This window comes from Stylophora pistillata, chromosome 1, assembly GCF_964205215.1.
Source record: "Stylophora pistillata chromosome 1, jaStyPist1.2, whole genome shotgun sequence".
Taxonomy (NCBI): Eukaryota; Metazoa; Cnidaria; class Anthozoa; order Scleractinia; family Pocilloporidae; genus Stylophora; species Stylophora pistillata.
In genome coordinates, this window is record NC_142519.1 from 59367373 (window position 1) to 59384760 (window position 17388).

A 17388-nucleotide genomic window follows, 5' to 3' on the forward strand; every position below is an offset into this window, starting at 1 on the left:
TGTGAGGGAGAGACAGTTGAACTGCTTCGGACAGCATAGAACGCTTCTATTGTTAAAAAAGAATTCGTTTTCGAAAGGTATCAATCTGAAAGCTTCCGCATCAATTTGTCTCGGACTCACTTTGCTACGCCTCGTGAGTCACAACATTTTGACTACACAGTGATGACGAATATCGTGGCCGATAAGAGTACAGACCACGCTAAACCATTGTTGATTTGTTAAATTCACAACTTTTTAAAATGGTATTTAGACCGATGTTTGCATTCTCGCGATGCGAATTATTACATTTCATAATTTTCCATTTTATGCAGGGGCGCAGACACAAAGCGCGCTTGAATTGTCCCGGTAAACCCAAAGAAAACTGAAACAGTTTTCTATCCGGAGAAAGAGGGCCACACGGGAGGAATATCCGTATTTTTCTTTATTTAACGCTTTCGCGGTAAAGTGGAAACGAAGAGGAAGCCTTGGACGCCGGAAACAACGAGGAAGACTTTGTTTTCTTATATTTACCAAACGGTCTATTTAAAATGTAGCTAACCTGACTGTTTGCGCCGTTTTAATCCTTTCTTTTTCGCTGCGCAGTAAAATTGAAGGAACTTCAGGAATTATCGAAAAGATTTCCCAACACCGCACGCCGAGATGGATAAGTTCCCATGTTTTTGCTTCAAGAACATTGTAGTGACAGTATAACAGGATTTTCATTAAAACATTATCAAAAATCTTATTTACATGAAAACGAAAACTACTATAGGTCCGTTTATTGTCCGCAATTTCAGCTTTAATTTGACGGGTTTTTTAAGCAGTTTCTGTTAATTTTAAAGAAGACTCCATGAAGACTTAATTTAGGCAGAGACAACAGGAACAATTTGGTCAGACAAGGATAATAGGGTACCGCGAGTGAAAAAAACTGAATGGCGTTTGAATCAGTGTGTGCGGCTGAATGTTGTTGTCTTTCAATTCGGCTGCTTTATTCATGGTGTGGTCTAATGGATCATTAAAGAATTCAAGTTAATTCTTACGATCGAAATAAATTTCACCTCTAAAATTTCTACAATTGACTTTAAAGGCCCATCTCCAACCGAGATGCCTTGCGCGCCCGGATCATTTTTCATATATGAAAAATACGCTATTTTCCTCGTAGTTGCGGAATCGCTTTGATATCCTCTTCCATCTTACTAATTAGGGCTTTCAAAGTTCCATCTTGAATCATGTGCGAACAACAAACTATCGTAGTATCCATATCAGTAAATAGTTTTTAATTCTTACATGTATGACGGTGAAAAACGTCATTTGAAAAGTTGATGCCGCCGAAGAAGCGGTCTAGAGGAAGGCCGAGTCTCCCCGGCTCGGCAAAGGTTATTCGACTTTGAGAGTCTGTGTATGATTTATGGAGGGCAAGGAAAACAACAATGGGTTTCGGTAACACTACAGACAGTGCTTTTGCAGAAATGTTATTGCATTGTTCCTACGATGGAACTAGAGACTCAGGGGAGATTTTTTCGAGGTGAGAATAATTATTTGACTGATTTTTACTTGAGATCCTGAGATATGTATGTAAGCGATCTCATTTGTATAAGACATTATTCTATAATTGAAATGCGTAAAGTAAATCCGTTTTGGCCAATATTGGTTATTTGTTTATGTTTTATTTAGTGTTGAAGCCGAACAATTTCCTTGAACACCAAGTAAGCTTTGTACAAGTTTTATACACAGACTCGATTTATAATTTTTCTATCTCAAATATTTAGCTGCAAATTTGTTTACTGTGTTCTTCACCAAATCTTTTTTCTTCTTTTAACAGTGTTTGTGAATGACTATCAGAGTTCCTCATTTAACAATAGCGCGATTCCAAAACAAAAACAAACGACTGCAAAGGATCTTTGATGGAAATGGGCCTTTAAGCACTGGAAAATATTGAAACTGCTTCCTAGGCTTGCAAACTTTAGAAAAGTTCCGTACAGAACACAGTTGCTAGACAAATATTCTTGCCACAAATTCCACATTTTCTCCGTCCGAATTTGTTTTAACTCTTCAGTAACATTTAATATTTTGTGCCATCATCTTGCATATCCCATTTCTCTTCAGTTTTTCATACAATTTCTGTTTGGGCTTTCGGAAACATTGCGTTCATTCAATGATAAATTTTAAATAATTCCAGCTCTTCTGGCCGCCGTTCATTCAGTTTCGGGCTCTCTGATTGTTTTCTCACATTTTTGGACGGTTTTCATGAAAGTCAGCGTCGTGACTCCGATTTGTTTACTTATTTATTTATCTAATTTACATTCATAGGTTTATAGGGTATGTCATTTAGGTAGGTTCTTAAATAATATTCAGATGGCAGATCTACCATATGGAGTCTCCAGCGACAAATAATCATATCGTAGCATGTGTCGTTGTTCCTCGTTTTGTAGATCCTACTTTCCCTTCACACGCTACCTTTTTTTTATTTGCATAACCGTAACCAGGAGGAAAAGGAGAGGTATAAGAGGCAGGTCATAATGGTTCCCATTCCCTCTCAGAACAGAGCATTTCTTTTCACACCAGTACTACAATCGAACAACAAAAGGATTGATACATTTCCACCCATTGGTAAAACAAAGTTTTAAAAACGTATAGGTGGTTTAACGGCAACAAAATGAAGAAATTGCCAGGCGATGTATTTTCTCAACTAGCAAAGCTGCAGTCACTGAAAGTGAAAAGTCGTCCTCTTATATAAACTATTGCAAGTGTCTCAACACTCAGTCCCAGTCCCTCCCCTCCCCTTACCCCTTTTTCACCCTTTAATTCCTTTTGATATCTGCAAAAGAGCCTTATGACGTCACTACAAAACTTTATGGCTAAAAATGACAAACGTTTAAGGTAAGAAAAAAACAGTAGCCACGAGAAAACTGATTTACAACATCACGTTTTTACTGAGTATATTACGTCAGCAATGCTGATAGCAGCTACAAAAGACGACGGAATTAACACAATTGAGTGACAGTGAAGAACTGAAAAGTTAACAAATCGACACTGGTTTCTCGTGGTCTGTATTCTTATCCACAACAATATTCGTCATCACAGTGGTCAAAATGTTGTGGACCCACGAGGCCGCGATTGACACTGGAAAACTGGTTTACATTCTAAGAAATGACCTTAACTATTGCTATTTTCGAAACTTACTGACTCTGGAAAACTAGTTTTATCATTAAAAACAGACCTTAAGTCCGGGGAAAATCCTTTCCACAGGCACTTATATGACAATCAGATTGAAGGACTGTCGTCTGAAGTTTTTAATAACAACATAGAGTTGACTGAACTGTAAGTAATTAATTTGAACTTTTAGATTGCATCGGTTTTGTTTACATTCTCGCTATCAACTAAATCTCGATAAATTTTTTCAAGCTTAATTTGCGGTGAATAACGGAAGGTCGGTGGTGGTTTTCAAGCGAATTGACTCAAATAATGCATTGTTCGAGCCAAAGGTGCTGTTAGTGCAGAACTTCACTTTCATGACCACATTGTACCACCCTTCAATATACGCATGGTCCACTAATAGTGCCATACTTTATTTCATTATAATTAAAATTAAATTTCAAGACGAGAATAAACATAGTTATTGACAGAAGCTATTATATGCCATCATGTGCTCCAGAGAATTATGGGAATTTTAAGAAGAGAATGAATAAACGAAACTGACCGGTGGCGTGAATCAATTTCAGTTTTCATGGTGGCAGTAAAGAAATGAAGAGAAAAGATTCGGTCTCTAGTAGTATTTCACGTGGTATCTGTGATATTATGATCTATGAAGGGTGGCACGGTTTGTATTTGGACAGTTCAATCAATTATCTCATCATAGGATATGTCGGTGGTTCTCGTTTTGTAACTCATTTTACCAGCAAACTTTGTTTTATTTGCATACGCATGGCAAGTATTAAAAGGAGGGAGCTATGTAGAGGGATGCGCAGGCTGAGATAGTCCTCGTAAGCGTCCTTCATCGGTAGAACGGGCCTCGCACTCTACATTTCTTTTTACGCCTTTATCACAGCCAAGGAAGATCTTACCAAGTTTGTCGAACGACTGGCTGTAATTAAGAATGACCCAGGATTTGCAGGTGTAGTCGCCATGCCAACCATGAAGACAAGAGGAAACAAGAAAAAACCACCCAACAGAACTAAATTTCTTCCGAATCCAAGGCAGACCTCATCCTTTGCTACTGATTTCTCTGCGAAAGACCCAGGCAGAAGGCCAGGAACAGATGATGGACAGAGTAAACCCTTACTAGAAGTACAGAGCTGTTTGTGTTGCTCAGGTTCACATAAACTGGCCTCATGCCTCGACTTCCAAAACAAAGATCTGCAAACCCGCTGGGATATTGTGAAACGCCATAGGTTGTGTCACGTTTTTATGAGACCAGGAAATCGTAGAGGCAGCTGTGAATCGCAAAAGTTCTGTCCATGTGGAAGTGGTAAACGACACCACAGGTTTCTTCATAACCCCCCAAGAAGAGACATTGGAGACACTGACCGAGGCAACAAAACCCGTGAACGTGAGCAACAACCGGCGGAGAATCAACCAAACTCAAGGAATGGTGAGCATCGAAGCACTACTGAACTTAGGAGTACAGTGCAGTACGCAACCGCAATAGAGCTGACCAAGAAGAAGACCATGTTTCTCCATGTGATACCAGTGAAAATCTCATCGTCCGATGGGAAGTCCATTACCACTTACGGATTGCTAGACAATGGCTCACGTGGAACCATGATCAGTTCCGATGTTGCTTATGAACTAGACCTGAAAAGTCGGAAGGAAGTGGTGTCTGTTAGCACCCACTTGCAAAAAGAAGATGAAGATATTGAAGTTATAGAATTCGAGTTGCAATCCGCTGGTAGAGAAGGAGAAGCCATCACTGCGGAAGAAGGCCTTGTATCAGAGAAGTTCAATATCGCAGAGAAGTGCCTTCCAGGGGATATTGACAGGAGATCACACCCACACCTAACGGACATTGAAATACCTGACGTGAAGCTGAGAAAGGAGACAGTACTCTTTGGAAAGGATGTTAGTGACGCACATGAAGTTTTTGAAGTTCGAAAGTCAGATAAGCCTGATAGCCAATTGCAAGCTCTGCGTGGGCCATTGAGTTGAGTCATAACTGGAACGATTCATGGCCCACAGACATTTCAGTAAACTTTGTCACATCTGACAAGAATTTACATGACCAAGTGGAGAAGTTTTGGAAAGTGGAAAGGTTCGGAACAAAGAGCACTTTGAAGGCTGAGGCGGAAGGGGATGCGGATTGTGAACGCCGAGACCTTATCTTGTCCAGAGAGGATATGCGAGTAGTGGACATCCTATATAAGACAACAAGACTTAACGAGGAAGATCACTATGAGACAAGGCTGTTGAAGAGAAGAGGTGATGTTCAGCTACCGAATAACCGAAGGGATGCAAAAACAAGATTGCAGAGTTTGAGACGAAAGTTCCATAGAGATCCTAGTCTTGAAGAGAAATACCGTGCTACTATGGAAGACTACATAACGAAGGGGCATGTTCATAAACTGTCAGATGAAGAAACTTCCAAATCTGGTCCTAGAATGTGGTATCTACCTCATTACGCAGTCACTAGCAGCAGCAAGCCCAACAAAGTAAGGATAGTCTTTGATGCAAGGAACATCCTTGAATAAGAATCTGTTACAAGAGCTTGATTACACGAGCAAGTTGGTTGGAGTCTTGTTGAGATTTCGTGAGATGAATCTGGCTTTGGTCAGAGACATTTAAGGCATGTTCCACCAGGTGAAGGTTCGCCCAGAAAACCAAGATTCAATAAGATTTCTGTGGTGGAGAGAAGGCATAGACGAAACACTGCAAGAGTACACGATAACAGTACACATATTCGGAGCAGCCGACTCACCCTGCTCAGCTAACTCTGCCTTGTTGAGAACTGCTGATGACAATGAAGGAAGTTTTGATCCGGTTACTATAGCCACTCTTAGACACAAATTGTATGTTGATGGCCTCTTGAAATCAGTACCAACACCGGAAAGTGCAATTGCGCTGATGGAAAATATGATTAAACTTTGTGCTAAGGGTGGATTCAATTTGACGAAATTTGTTAGCAACAACCACAAGGTTTGGGCTTCTATACCTCTGGGAAAGAGAACTGACCCGTGTCTGGATGTCAATCTTGATGAATTGCTCGTCGATAGAACACTGGGGGCACGGTGGCGCATAGATTGGGACACGTTTGGTTTCAAGGTCTTGGAGTTTAAAAAAAATAACACCACGAGAGGAGTTCTATCGACAGTCTTCTCGGTCGTGGGCCCACTGAACCCCGGTGCGCCCGTAATGTTGTCTGTGAGGCTAAACATGCAAGAACTGTGGAGGTTAGAAAGGGCGTGGGATCAAACTCTCGAAGGAGAACTCCTCTAAAGATAGTTGCAGTGGAAAAATGACCAACGTCTTCTGGCGAACGTAAGCGTCCCCAGATGTTACTTTAGTCGTCCTGACCATGAAGGAGCAACTCTACAGCTTCATCACTTCTGCGACGCGTCCGAAGTTGGATATGGTACCGCCACATACCTCCAAATTACCTACTCTGATGGAACTGTAGAATGTGGGTTCGTAATTGGAAAGTCGAGATATGCCCCACTCAAAACTGTCAGTATTCCCCGTCTTGAACTATAGGGAGCTCCTTTAGCAGCATGGGTTGATCTTGAAGTTTGAGTTTGAACAAATGGTATTTTGGACCGATTCCATCATCGTTTTAACGTATATCTACAACAAGAACAGGCGATTTCAAACTTATGTGGCTAATCGAATTGGGGAGATTAGGGACCTCACATCACCACAACAGTGGAGACATTGTCCTGGCAAACTGAACCCCACTGATGATGCCAGTCGAGGCCTTAGGATGGTGATTTTCTTAAGAACGAGCGCTGGCTGAAAGGCCCACCCTTCCTGTACAGTAATGAGGATCACTGCCCAGAACCCAAGTTTGAGAATATCGCAGTAAAGAAGCTTGAGATAATGAAGGAAGTGTACGTGACCCCGTTTAACCCGACACTTTCTTTGAACTGCCTTCGGACCCGATTCTCTAGCTGGATCGCTCTTCTTCGCACATTTGCCTGGTTACTGAAGTTTCTACAGTGGATCAAGTGGCCCTCAAGAAAGAAGAAAGAAGAGACAAACACATACGAAATCACGCGGCGTATCAGTCACGAAGAAATTGAGAAATCTAAGAGGGAAGTTGTCAACTTTGTACAGTAGAGCGTCTTTCCGCAAGAGATAAAGGATCTCAAAGCTGTGAGACAAGTGAAGGCGTCAAACCATATTGGGAAGCTTAAACCAACAATTATGAATAACAGTGTATTGAGAGTCGGTAGTAGAATTTCGAGAGCGCCCATATCTCCTGATGCTATGAACCCTATGATCCTGCCGAAGAATCATCAAATCACCACGATCCTGATACGCTAGGTACGCGAGAAAAATGGACATTCTGGAGTTGAGCAAGTACTGTCCCCTCTCCGAGAACAACTCTGGGTGGTAAGAGGAAGAGCAAAGAGCAGCGATGAGGGAGATTACTGGGAGGTACATATCCTGCAAGAAACGAATGGCACCTAAGATAACTCAAGAAATGGCAGAATTACCAAAGATTAGGCTTACGTCCCACGAGCCACCGTTTACACGTTCCGGAGCTGACTATTTTGGCCCGTTTTACGTGAAGAGAGGAAGAGGAAAGGTTGCAGGGAAGCGATGTGAGGGAGCTTCGCTCCGATAACGGATCGAACCTCGTTGGGGCTGATCGGAAAATTAAAGAAGTCATTGATCAAATTGACAATGAGAACGTGGGTTCAGAGTTGTCACACCCTGGCCGTAAGTGGGTGTTTCACCCTCCAGGGGCATCGCACATGTCTGGAGTTTGGGAAAGACTTGGGAAATCTGTGAATAGGAGCCTAAAGGCTATCCTTAGTAAAGACCTTATAAACGAAGAGGCACTCCAAACATTTTTTACTGAAGGTGAACGAATTGCTAACTCCAGACCACTGACACGAAATTTGTCAAGTCTGAATGACGACGAGCCTCTCCCACCCAGCCATTTCTTGAACATCCGTCCCACAGTGAATCTACTTCCAGAAATGGTCGATGACAGCGACAAGTTTAGTCGATAGCGATTGCGCCAGGCACAGCTTCTGGTTAACCATTATTGGAAGCGTTGGCTCAGGGAGTACATTTCCTCACTACAAGAACGCCAGAAGTGGCACAAAGCACAAAGGAACTTGCAAATTGGAGAGTTAGTCCTTATTATCGATGATAATGTCCCACGACATCAGTGGCCAATCGGACTTGTAACCAATGTGTTTCCTGGACCCGACGGACAGGTCAGGAGTGTAGAAGGGAGGCCAAAGGATCAACATACAGAAGGCCAATCATCAAGATTTATTTGCTAGAGGAATCAGATTCTGGAGAATCTCAGTGAACTGAAAGTCTACGAGACAAAAACGATTGACTATGAACTTGCCCTTTAACATGTTGGGGGGGGCAGAATTTTGTTACCTTTTATTGAACATTTCATTTTAAAAAGATTTCTTGTTCTAGTGCTGGGAGGCCTGTGCCTCACGTAAGGAATAGTGGACTCAGAGCAAACACGAGGAGAAATGAGTCGATATGTTTTTCTTGTAGTTTTCATTAGCTTGCATTGACTGACTGCGGATTCCCTAAAGCTCCTACATAATCGAATCGTGCAAGTGATCTCGATTTTTTGGACGTTATAAATAAATTGTGGATTTGCGACTACACTGGAGCATCGATAATATTTCTCGACGGACAAAATTATTCCTCAGCCAACAAAATATTATTCGACCACTTTTGTTCTGTATGGCCTTCCGCATACGGGTTTTGTGTGATACCACAGGGGCTCGCAACTTGCTCAGTATGGCAACAGTACAGGAAAAATATTATGGGCTGCTAACCTCGGGTTAACCTCGTCTAACACGAGGTTAACTAACCGGCTCTTTAACCGCGCTTTGAAAAACGCTATTTTAACCTGTGTCAACAAACCCACGGTTAGGAAGTTTTACTCTCGGTTAGCCCTAACAATCGGGCATAGTACACAGTGAAAAGCGAATAGGAGTTAAACATTGTCATCTATAGTAAAACAAAGTTTTCAAAACCTACAGGTGGTTAAGCGGAAACAAGATAAAGAAATTGCCAGGCGATGTATTTTCCCAATTAGTCAAGCTGCAGTGGCTGTAAGCGAAAGCTCGTCCATTTATATTTAACAATTATTCGCCTCAGGTTCGGTGAATATATTCGAACAATCCCCGAGCCGAAGTCGAGGGGATTATTCGACAATATTCACCGAACCTGAGGCGAATAATTGTATTAGTATAATTTCAGGGCTTAACAACAGAGAAATGTCTAAAATCATAACATTTTAGCAACATTTATTAACATTTTATTTTAACATTTTATATAAACTGCGTGGAGCGGTTTATATAGCGTCATATAAGGAACCGCTCGACCAATCAGATCGCTGGAAACCCTTTGCTCAGCTCTGAAGTTATACTAAAAGCTATTACAAGTGTCACAACACTCATTTCTAGTCTCTAGTAGCCACCATATCGACGTCAAATGAAACAATTCTTTCAGTGGGTGACAGGTTATGAAAAGACAAATACGACAAATATGAAAAGAGCTATTGATAAGGGCTCGTTTGTAGCCTCATGTTCTCTGAGGAGACTAACCGGAATTATGAATATAGAATGAATAAACCTCCTCGATGGGTTAAGTGTCTCATAATGAAAGTGTTGATATATATCAAGATATATCAAGTTTATATCAAAAGTGTTTATTGGACCAGGACACGGAACAATCAAGAATTTACGAGGCGATTTATTTTCCCAATTGGTTAGGCTGCAGTGGCTGTAGGTGAAAGTCGTATATAAAATCATACAAACGAAAGGCATTGTCAACACACACTGTTAGTGTATATTCCACTGCATTGAGTGGATTTTTCAACTCTTAGATACCTGTGCTACACAGAGACTGATAAAGGTTGCCTACAATCAATGATCATGAAGGAAAAATGGCTAAATCTAACGAGATACAAAAAGTGGTCCCCAAAATTAAGTGCCTCAACAGACAAGCCTCTTATGAAACTTTTTCATGTTGGAAAATTAAAACAAGGGTCGTGTTAATGCCCATCAAATTACTTTTGAACTCAGGACTTGTTAATTCCTATATTTTGTGCCTTAGAGAGCCTATCGGTCCAATGAGTTTTTTCAGTAACTCAAACTGATCAAAGTTGATTAAGTAAGTTTAAATTAACTTAATAATTACGTAAACTTTTTAACTTTTCTTCTCCTATACAGGCAACTTAGCAACAACGACCTAACAGAGTTCCAAGAGGGTTTGTTCGATGGTTTAAGAGCATTGAAACGCCTGTGAGTCAATTCTTGCTTTTCACCCACGTGACCTTTTGCTTGACAACGGTTGCTATCCGCCATGTTGATGTCCCTCGACAGTAATCAAATTGATCGAAAATAGGAGCTAGTGTGAGGAAACGTATGATAGTTAACTATGGTTTTATGCATTGTGTGGGGATGTGGATCCAAAAGTGGCAAACATAAAGGTCTTAGATCCTTTTGGATACCCAAAATCATCACTAACCAAGGCGAAGAATACGAGGAACTGAATAGAAAGCGTAGGGAAAAGTGGATCAGTGCAGTAAGTCGTGGCGACACTGCAGAGAAGAATATCCTCGAGACAGAAAGATTGTGCGGTCGTCATTTTCACCAAGGACAGCCTTCGAAGGACTTCGATCAATTCAATCCAGACTGGGTACCTTCCCTAAATTTAGGAAAGAAAGAATATTGACGTCCAGAGGACTTTAAAGCTTCTGTAGAAAGATTTGAAAGAGTTGAACGGAGACGGAAGGCCGCCATTGAACAACAAGAGCAAGAAGCTACAAAGAAGAGAAAACTTTTAGAACAACGCAGTGATCCCATCCGTGATTTAGACTTTGAATCTGGGCTAGTACATCAGAAACTACAGAGGAACAGCTAACTGATGGAATGGATACAGATAACTTTTGCGATGAGCAGGGAGCGAAGTGCGAAACTAAAGAGTTTGCACATTCCTCCACACAAACAGAGCCCGAAGTGGCACCAACTGCAGCCAGTGAAGGGACTCAAACTGAAGAGTTTTAGTATTTATTTGAAAGACTTTGTGGCTATAAGGCACCTGGAAGAGATTTCTTCGATACCGACGACAAAGTGCGGTTTTATAAGGGGCTGCCGTCCATCGAAGTGCTGATGAAAACATTTGAACATGTTGCACCTTCTGTGAAGAGGAAAAGCCTTACTCTTGATAAATTTCAAGAGTTTGTAATTGTTCTGATGAAGCTACTGCTTAATGTCCCATTTCAAGACTTGGCCTACCGTTTTTCTATTTCTGTTAGTACAGCTTCAAGGATTTTTTCTTCCTGGATTCGAATTATGGATGCTAGGCTCTCCCCACTCGTGTACTGGCCAGAGAGGCACCAGCTGTGGCACACTATGCCTATGTGTTTCAGATATTCATTTGGAAACAAGGTGACAGTAATCATTGACTATTTTGAGGTGTTCATCGAAAAGCCTTCTAATCTTCTTGCTAGAGCTCAAACATTTTCTTCATATAAAAATCACAATACCATCAAAATACTACTTGGTATCACACTTCAAGGGACAATTTGTTATGTGTCTAAGGCATGGGGAGGTCGCACATCAGACAAATATTCCACTGAGAACTGTGGTTTCTTGGAGAAGTTACTGCCTGGAGATTTAGTTATGGCCGACAGAGGTTTCACCATTTCTGAAAGTGTCAGTCTAAAGCATGCTAAGCTGGTGATCCCTGTCTTCATCAAAGGGTTGAAACAGTTGGACCCCATTGATGTTGAGGAGACCAGAGGCATCGCCAACGTACGTATCCATGTGGAGAGGGTAATAGGGCTAATCCGCTGCAAATACACCATCCTAGAAGGCATACTTCCAACAGATTTTCTTTCTAGTAATCACCGTGGAACAGTAGACTTTCAAGTTCCTTTAATTGATCGAATTCTGAGGGTGTGTTCAGCACTTGTTAACTTATGCCCTCCTATAGTTCCATTTGACTAGGTATTTTACTGTCTAAGGATGGTTCAGAAATAGTGGAGCCGAATAGGATGTCTGTTGAACAACATGCATGTGTGATCCTACTTTCCAGGAACCCAAGCCTAACTTTGTAATGAACTTCTTTCAGTTGAAATATGTTTTTTTTTTTGTTTTCCCTCTTTCGCTTGAAAATATTCATCAGCTCTGTTATCAAAATGCCCCCCTCCCATGCACAAACACATGGTAAAAAATTTAGGCATAATATAACTGGTTAAGTGTACCATTTAATAGCACAATGCAGTATAATGATTTGACAAAGTATCTTGGCTGAAAGTAATGTAGTTTTTTTCTTCACTAACCATCTTGGACACCTGTCTAAGCTTTAATTTAATTTGCTGGAGGGAATTAGAGGGGGTCTTAAAACAGAAATCAGCCCCTTAGAGATGGCAAAAAGTAGGTGAGGCTAAGTGATTTTGCACCCTGAGAAATGTGAAATAAAAATTTAAGTTTTCCCTAAAAAAGGAAATATCTTGGATCTAGTAACTTTTGGCAGCACTGTGAGTGAAACTATGAAACTCTGTCAGTATCAATAAATCCCCTAGCTGAACCCCCCCTCAGGAAAACGAAAGAATTTGAACACCCTAAAGGCATAGCACTTGAGGGTAATTTATTGCCCAATTTATGGATGGGACAAGCACCCCTGTCATGTTTAAGGAGACCCCCATAACCCCTCCCCCCCCCCCCAAAAAAAAAACAAAAAAAAAAACTTGCATACTATCAAACAACTCATGCAAGCAGAAAAAGAACTAATTTCCTAAGTGGTATGTCACTGGTAAATATTGGTATTTAATTATCTCAATGTCAGTTGGACCACCACCAGACAATATCCCATTGTTCAAATTTGGAATTGTTTCCATCTTTCCAATAAATAGGCCAATAATTTCATTAGACTATCCTGGTAAAAATTTAATTAATTCCCAATATTTACCAATAATATACCACTGAAGCAAACACCTTTTTTCCCTGTGATATGAAGAATCTCAAATTCTATTGGGCCTATTTACCACAAAAGATATGGTCATCCAGCCCTTCGATCTATGACTAATTTGTTCCTTTGAATTCTTGCAACCTATAAATAAACAAGTATTGCTCTAGGTTTGTCCATGTTACTACTAAAATACTGGGAAATTGGTCATCTTCCCATTTCTCAGACATTCAGCCAAATGTGAACGCATTCTTGAGGGGTCAAAGGTTACCTGCCTAGGGTCTCCGCCATTAGCAAGATAGCAGGCAAAAGCAAAGGCAAAAATGCCACAGTCGTTACCATTATTTTGCTGTTGAACTGGTGCATAATTGAGTGAATTCAAACGACCACCTAGAAGATCATTTGTTTGATCTACCACTTCCTGGCAAATGACATCTTGATAGAGACTGTCATCTAAATTTGCATCAAAGGGTTGGCAGCCAATGTTACTGACACACACCCAATGAGCAGAACCTGTATGTAAAATCTGTATAAATTCAAAAGACACTACATCGAAATTACGAACAGGCCCTAAAGTTAGGCATTGGAATCCTTCAATTAACTGATTTTGCTCCTGCAGCAGTACCTGAGCTTTTTGTAGAATGTCACAAGTGAGCCAGCCAGTTGGGTTTAAAATAATTTGGTAGTCAGATGTTGTAAGATTTGCAAGAGGAGCTTGCTTGTTAATGTCACATTTAACAACATTGGTTACTGTAACATCATCATCTACTGAATCTTCAGCTTCGCTGTCACTGCTGGATTCGCTCCCAGAGTCAGCTGCCATGGCTAATCCTTGTAAAGAAGTAGAAGTGGTAGGAAGTGTAATCGGAACAAGAGGGGAGGGAGTTTTCTTACAGAATTTGCAGCACCAGGTTGTCTTGACATTGTTTGGCATTCTCTTTAAACCAACACAGTTGAGGTGGAGAAATTTCCCATTTGTGTAATCACTGTTATGACACTCGAACAACTTGTCAGAAGGTGCTGCCTTTGATTTACATGTACAGATCGCATTTAGTTGGAGAGCAGCTTGACAGGCTGGAGGTTGTTTTGGTTGCTGCTTTCTCTTTCGCTTGAACTGGGGCAACCGACAACAGCGTGGACAGTACCATAACTTTCGTACTCCAGCTGCACAAAGAGACAAACAGGAGGTGTGAAATTGTGCATAGGGACATTCCACATTACTGCAGGTGATCACATCATTGTCTGCTGGTGTACGACAAAAACATATTGCATCCACAATATGCTTGACATCCGGAGCATGACACCTCCTTGTATACTAACGTCCTAATATCTCAGGAAGGATGCATAGCCTCCAAAAGGTATCTAGTCTAGGAAGGACGGTGTGGTAGTGCTGCTTATCAGGGAGAATCCTCTCTGTTACTATTACTACCCTGTTATTCACATTGTCAATGGCACAAACAACAAAATCACGGTGTTTCCTATCTTTGAGAGTACACAGTTGTTGTTGTACCGATAGTAATAGTTGTGGCTTCTGATGAGCTTGAAACTGCCATTTACCTTTTCCAAGCAAGAGGACTTCTGAAGGGCAAACTTATCAAAATCACAGTCTTGGATAGACATTGGACATTTGACCTCCCTGCAGCCCAATCCACAACAATCACATAAACTCAAAAAGTCAGGTGAGGCATGGAGGAGGGGATGCTGTGAGTTAATAAAAAGTCCACACTTCTCAACCTTAAAATTAACATGCTTGGTTGACATCATTTCAACATATGCTTTAATTGCAATATCTTCATACTTGCAACCATGCTTGATTGCCTTTGTATTTACCTTGAACAAATGTGGGTAACAAATAGTTCTTATTGTTGACTGCGGAGGCTTTGCTAAGTTGCACTTTGAGGCAGCACCACTCATAGACGCCCCAATTCTGCCTGCCCGATGTCGATAAAAACTCGAGCATTTTGCCTGAGAGCGCGTGTCTTTTTCTACTAGCGCAATGTTCTCCACAGTTAATTCAAGTTTCACGGCTAAGCATTTCCTCAGCAAGTCAGGATAGTTTAGATCGAGGTTTTGAGTCTCATATAAGTCTGTAATCACAGGAACAGCTCTACTTCCTACTACAAACTGGCCTCCGTAATCATCCTGCAAACTCAGTGCTACAGGCTTAACGCTACACTTATTTAGCTTCGCATAGAACGCAGACAGTTCCTCTGTTGTGGGGCGATATTTTTCAACTTCATCATCCATAACAAATAGAGCCGATCGGTCACCAATTAAGTCCGCTTTGCAGTCTGGGGTTAAGGTATCTATTTTCCCATCTAGATTTTCCTTGAGCTTCTTGGCTGAGCTGAAGTCGATGTCTTGCACTGGCGCGTAATTTACTTCACTGACATAAGTAGGCAAAAGCCATGTGCATTTTACGCTGGTACATGCCAGCTTTCCATGAATTCGAGTCCATGCCTCAATATAAAACATCACGCTTGCGACATGAGTGCATGTTTCTCCTAGGCCAGCCTTACATCCAAGGCAATGTGCGGAGAGGATCGTCCCATCTGTCTCGGTTATGATCCAGATATGAACAGGAGCTTTGTTCATAGCCTGTGAATGTCGACCTCTTCCGACCACGACGTAATATTTATTGCGAATCAGCTTTCCTCTTACCGATTGGACGAACCCCGAAACCATTTGATTATAAGCGTTCAAACTTTTGTAGGCCTTGAATTCTTTTCTCGTATAATGGCTCGTTTCCAGAACCAAATATCCAGGCAAATCAGAAACTTCTATGGGAGGTAGAAATTCCCTGTTAAACTGCTTTTTCGGGATGCTGGCCGGGTCGACTCCGATAACAGATATTTTTGCTAAATATCGCTCTTTAACTCAAGTTTCCAGCCCTTTCACGTAATCTGAAAGCACTGGGATAGCTTTGCTGAGTTTTTCCGAGTCGTCTTCGAGTTCAGAATCCATTGAGAGGTCGCAAGATTATCAGCAAATTAAGGAATCTAGAAATGGCATAATATTTCCCTCTAATTTACAAGTGATAACACGCTTCGAGGGACACCAACATGGCGGATAAACAAATTTGCATAATCTCTGACGTCACATGAAAAGCAAGAATTATAGGAAAGCTTCAACGTACAGAATAAAGAGTTAAGATCCCTAGTATTACAATTCGGATCTATGCAAATTGAAGGTGGAAAAACTCGTGTTTTTGAGGAAAAAAAGAAAAATCCGAAAATATTGCTGTAAGACATCATAGACCGTGCGATGTGCCAAATGGATGAATGGACTAAATAATGGGCAGCAAGAATGTCTCCAATTACTACACAATTAATAACAGCAGTGTGGCACACTACGATAGAAAAAGGAAACTAGTTTGCAAGCGAGCTGCCGCAGACTTCTCAAAAATTATCAGAAATCAACTTCAAAAAACTTTTAGGATATCGACCGGAATATATGGGTATCTAAAATCAGGTTGGAAAACTCGCAACAGTAGAATATGTAAAGAAAATTAACTGAGATAGGCACTGACTTATTACTCTTTAACTTTCAATCAGAAGGCTACAAGAGAACGGTATTGGAACGCTATCCAAGGACCTGTTCAAAGATCTGACTAGTTTGGAGGAGCTGTGAGTATATGGTTAACGAAATACTATTTCTTTATATTGTATTTACTTTCAATCTTTTTTCTACTCCTCCTGACATGGGAAAAGAAACAAAGTGACCACGTCCCATTTAAACTCAGCGCAGCAATCCTGTGACGAGTATGCAGTGAATAATCTGGTCACTGATTAAAATAGACAAACATTTTGGAAGGAAGCGGGACTGGAGGATGAGAGTGTTAGACTCGACAGCACTAGTCCTGGTTTTGAATCCCGCCCTGACCATTACCTGGATCTGTTTTTCGGTTGTCCTGGGTTCCACTGCTCGATGTCGTTTTCCTTTTCCTTCGATCGATCGTACTACTTCACTTGTTATGCCAATAAAGTTCCACCTGGCTTTATTTTGTTTCTAAGAGTTCTAATGCAATTGCATGTTAAACTTTTCAGAGATCTGTCTGATAACACAATGGAGAATCTGTCACAAGAAATCTTTAGCAACTTTAAGTCGCCAAGCAAAATTTCTTTGGTCTTACCAGTTGTTATCGCAATCTAACTTTTTCTTCGCTGTAAAACGCAAATTGCAGGTTTTTACTCTACACTGACAAGTGTCATTTTTCAGCGTCTTGCTAACTGGTCTATTCTTGCAGAATTTTATCGAACAACCAAATTGAAGAATTACCACCATCGATATTTGTTA

General features: G+C 41.0%; 2 protein-coding genes and 1 pseudogene across 2 annotated transcripts; 2 read left to right on the forward strand and 1 right to left on the reverse strand.

Moving 5' to 3' along the window:
* The first annotated feature begins 4104 nt into the window (after positions 1 to 4104).
* LOC148743446 (uncharacterized) lies at positions 4105 to 5663 on the forward strand. The gene is made up of 2 exons (XM_088751240.1): positions 4105 to 5107; positions 5155 to 5663. Exons 1-2 carry the CDS (start codon positions 4105 to 4107, stop codon positions 5661 to 5663), a joined length of 1512 nt encoding a protein of 503 aa, XP_088607366.1.
* Positions 5664 to 10557: 4894 nt separating this feature from the next.
* On the forward strand, positions 10558 to 12131 carry LOC148743447 (uncharacterized). Its single transcript, XM_088751249.1, has 2 exons — positions 10558 to 10818; positions 11217 to 12131. The coding sequence occupies exons 1-2, from the start codon at positions 10558 to 10560 to the stop codon at positions 12129 to 12131; spliced, it is 1176 nt and encodes a 391-aa protein (XP_088607375.1).
* Positions 12132 to 12938: 807 nt separating this feature from the next.
* Positions 12939 to 16155, reverse strand: LOC148743448 (uncharacterized; annotated as a pseudogene).
* Between the last annotated feature and the right edge of the window lie 1233 nt (positions 16156 to 17388).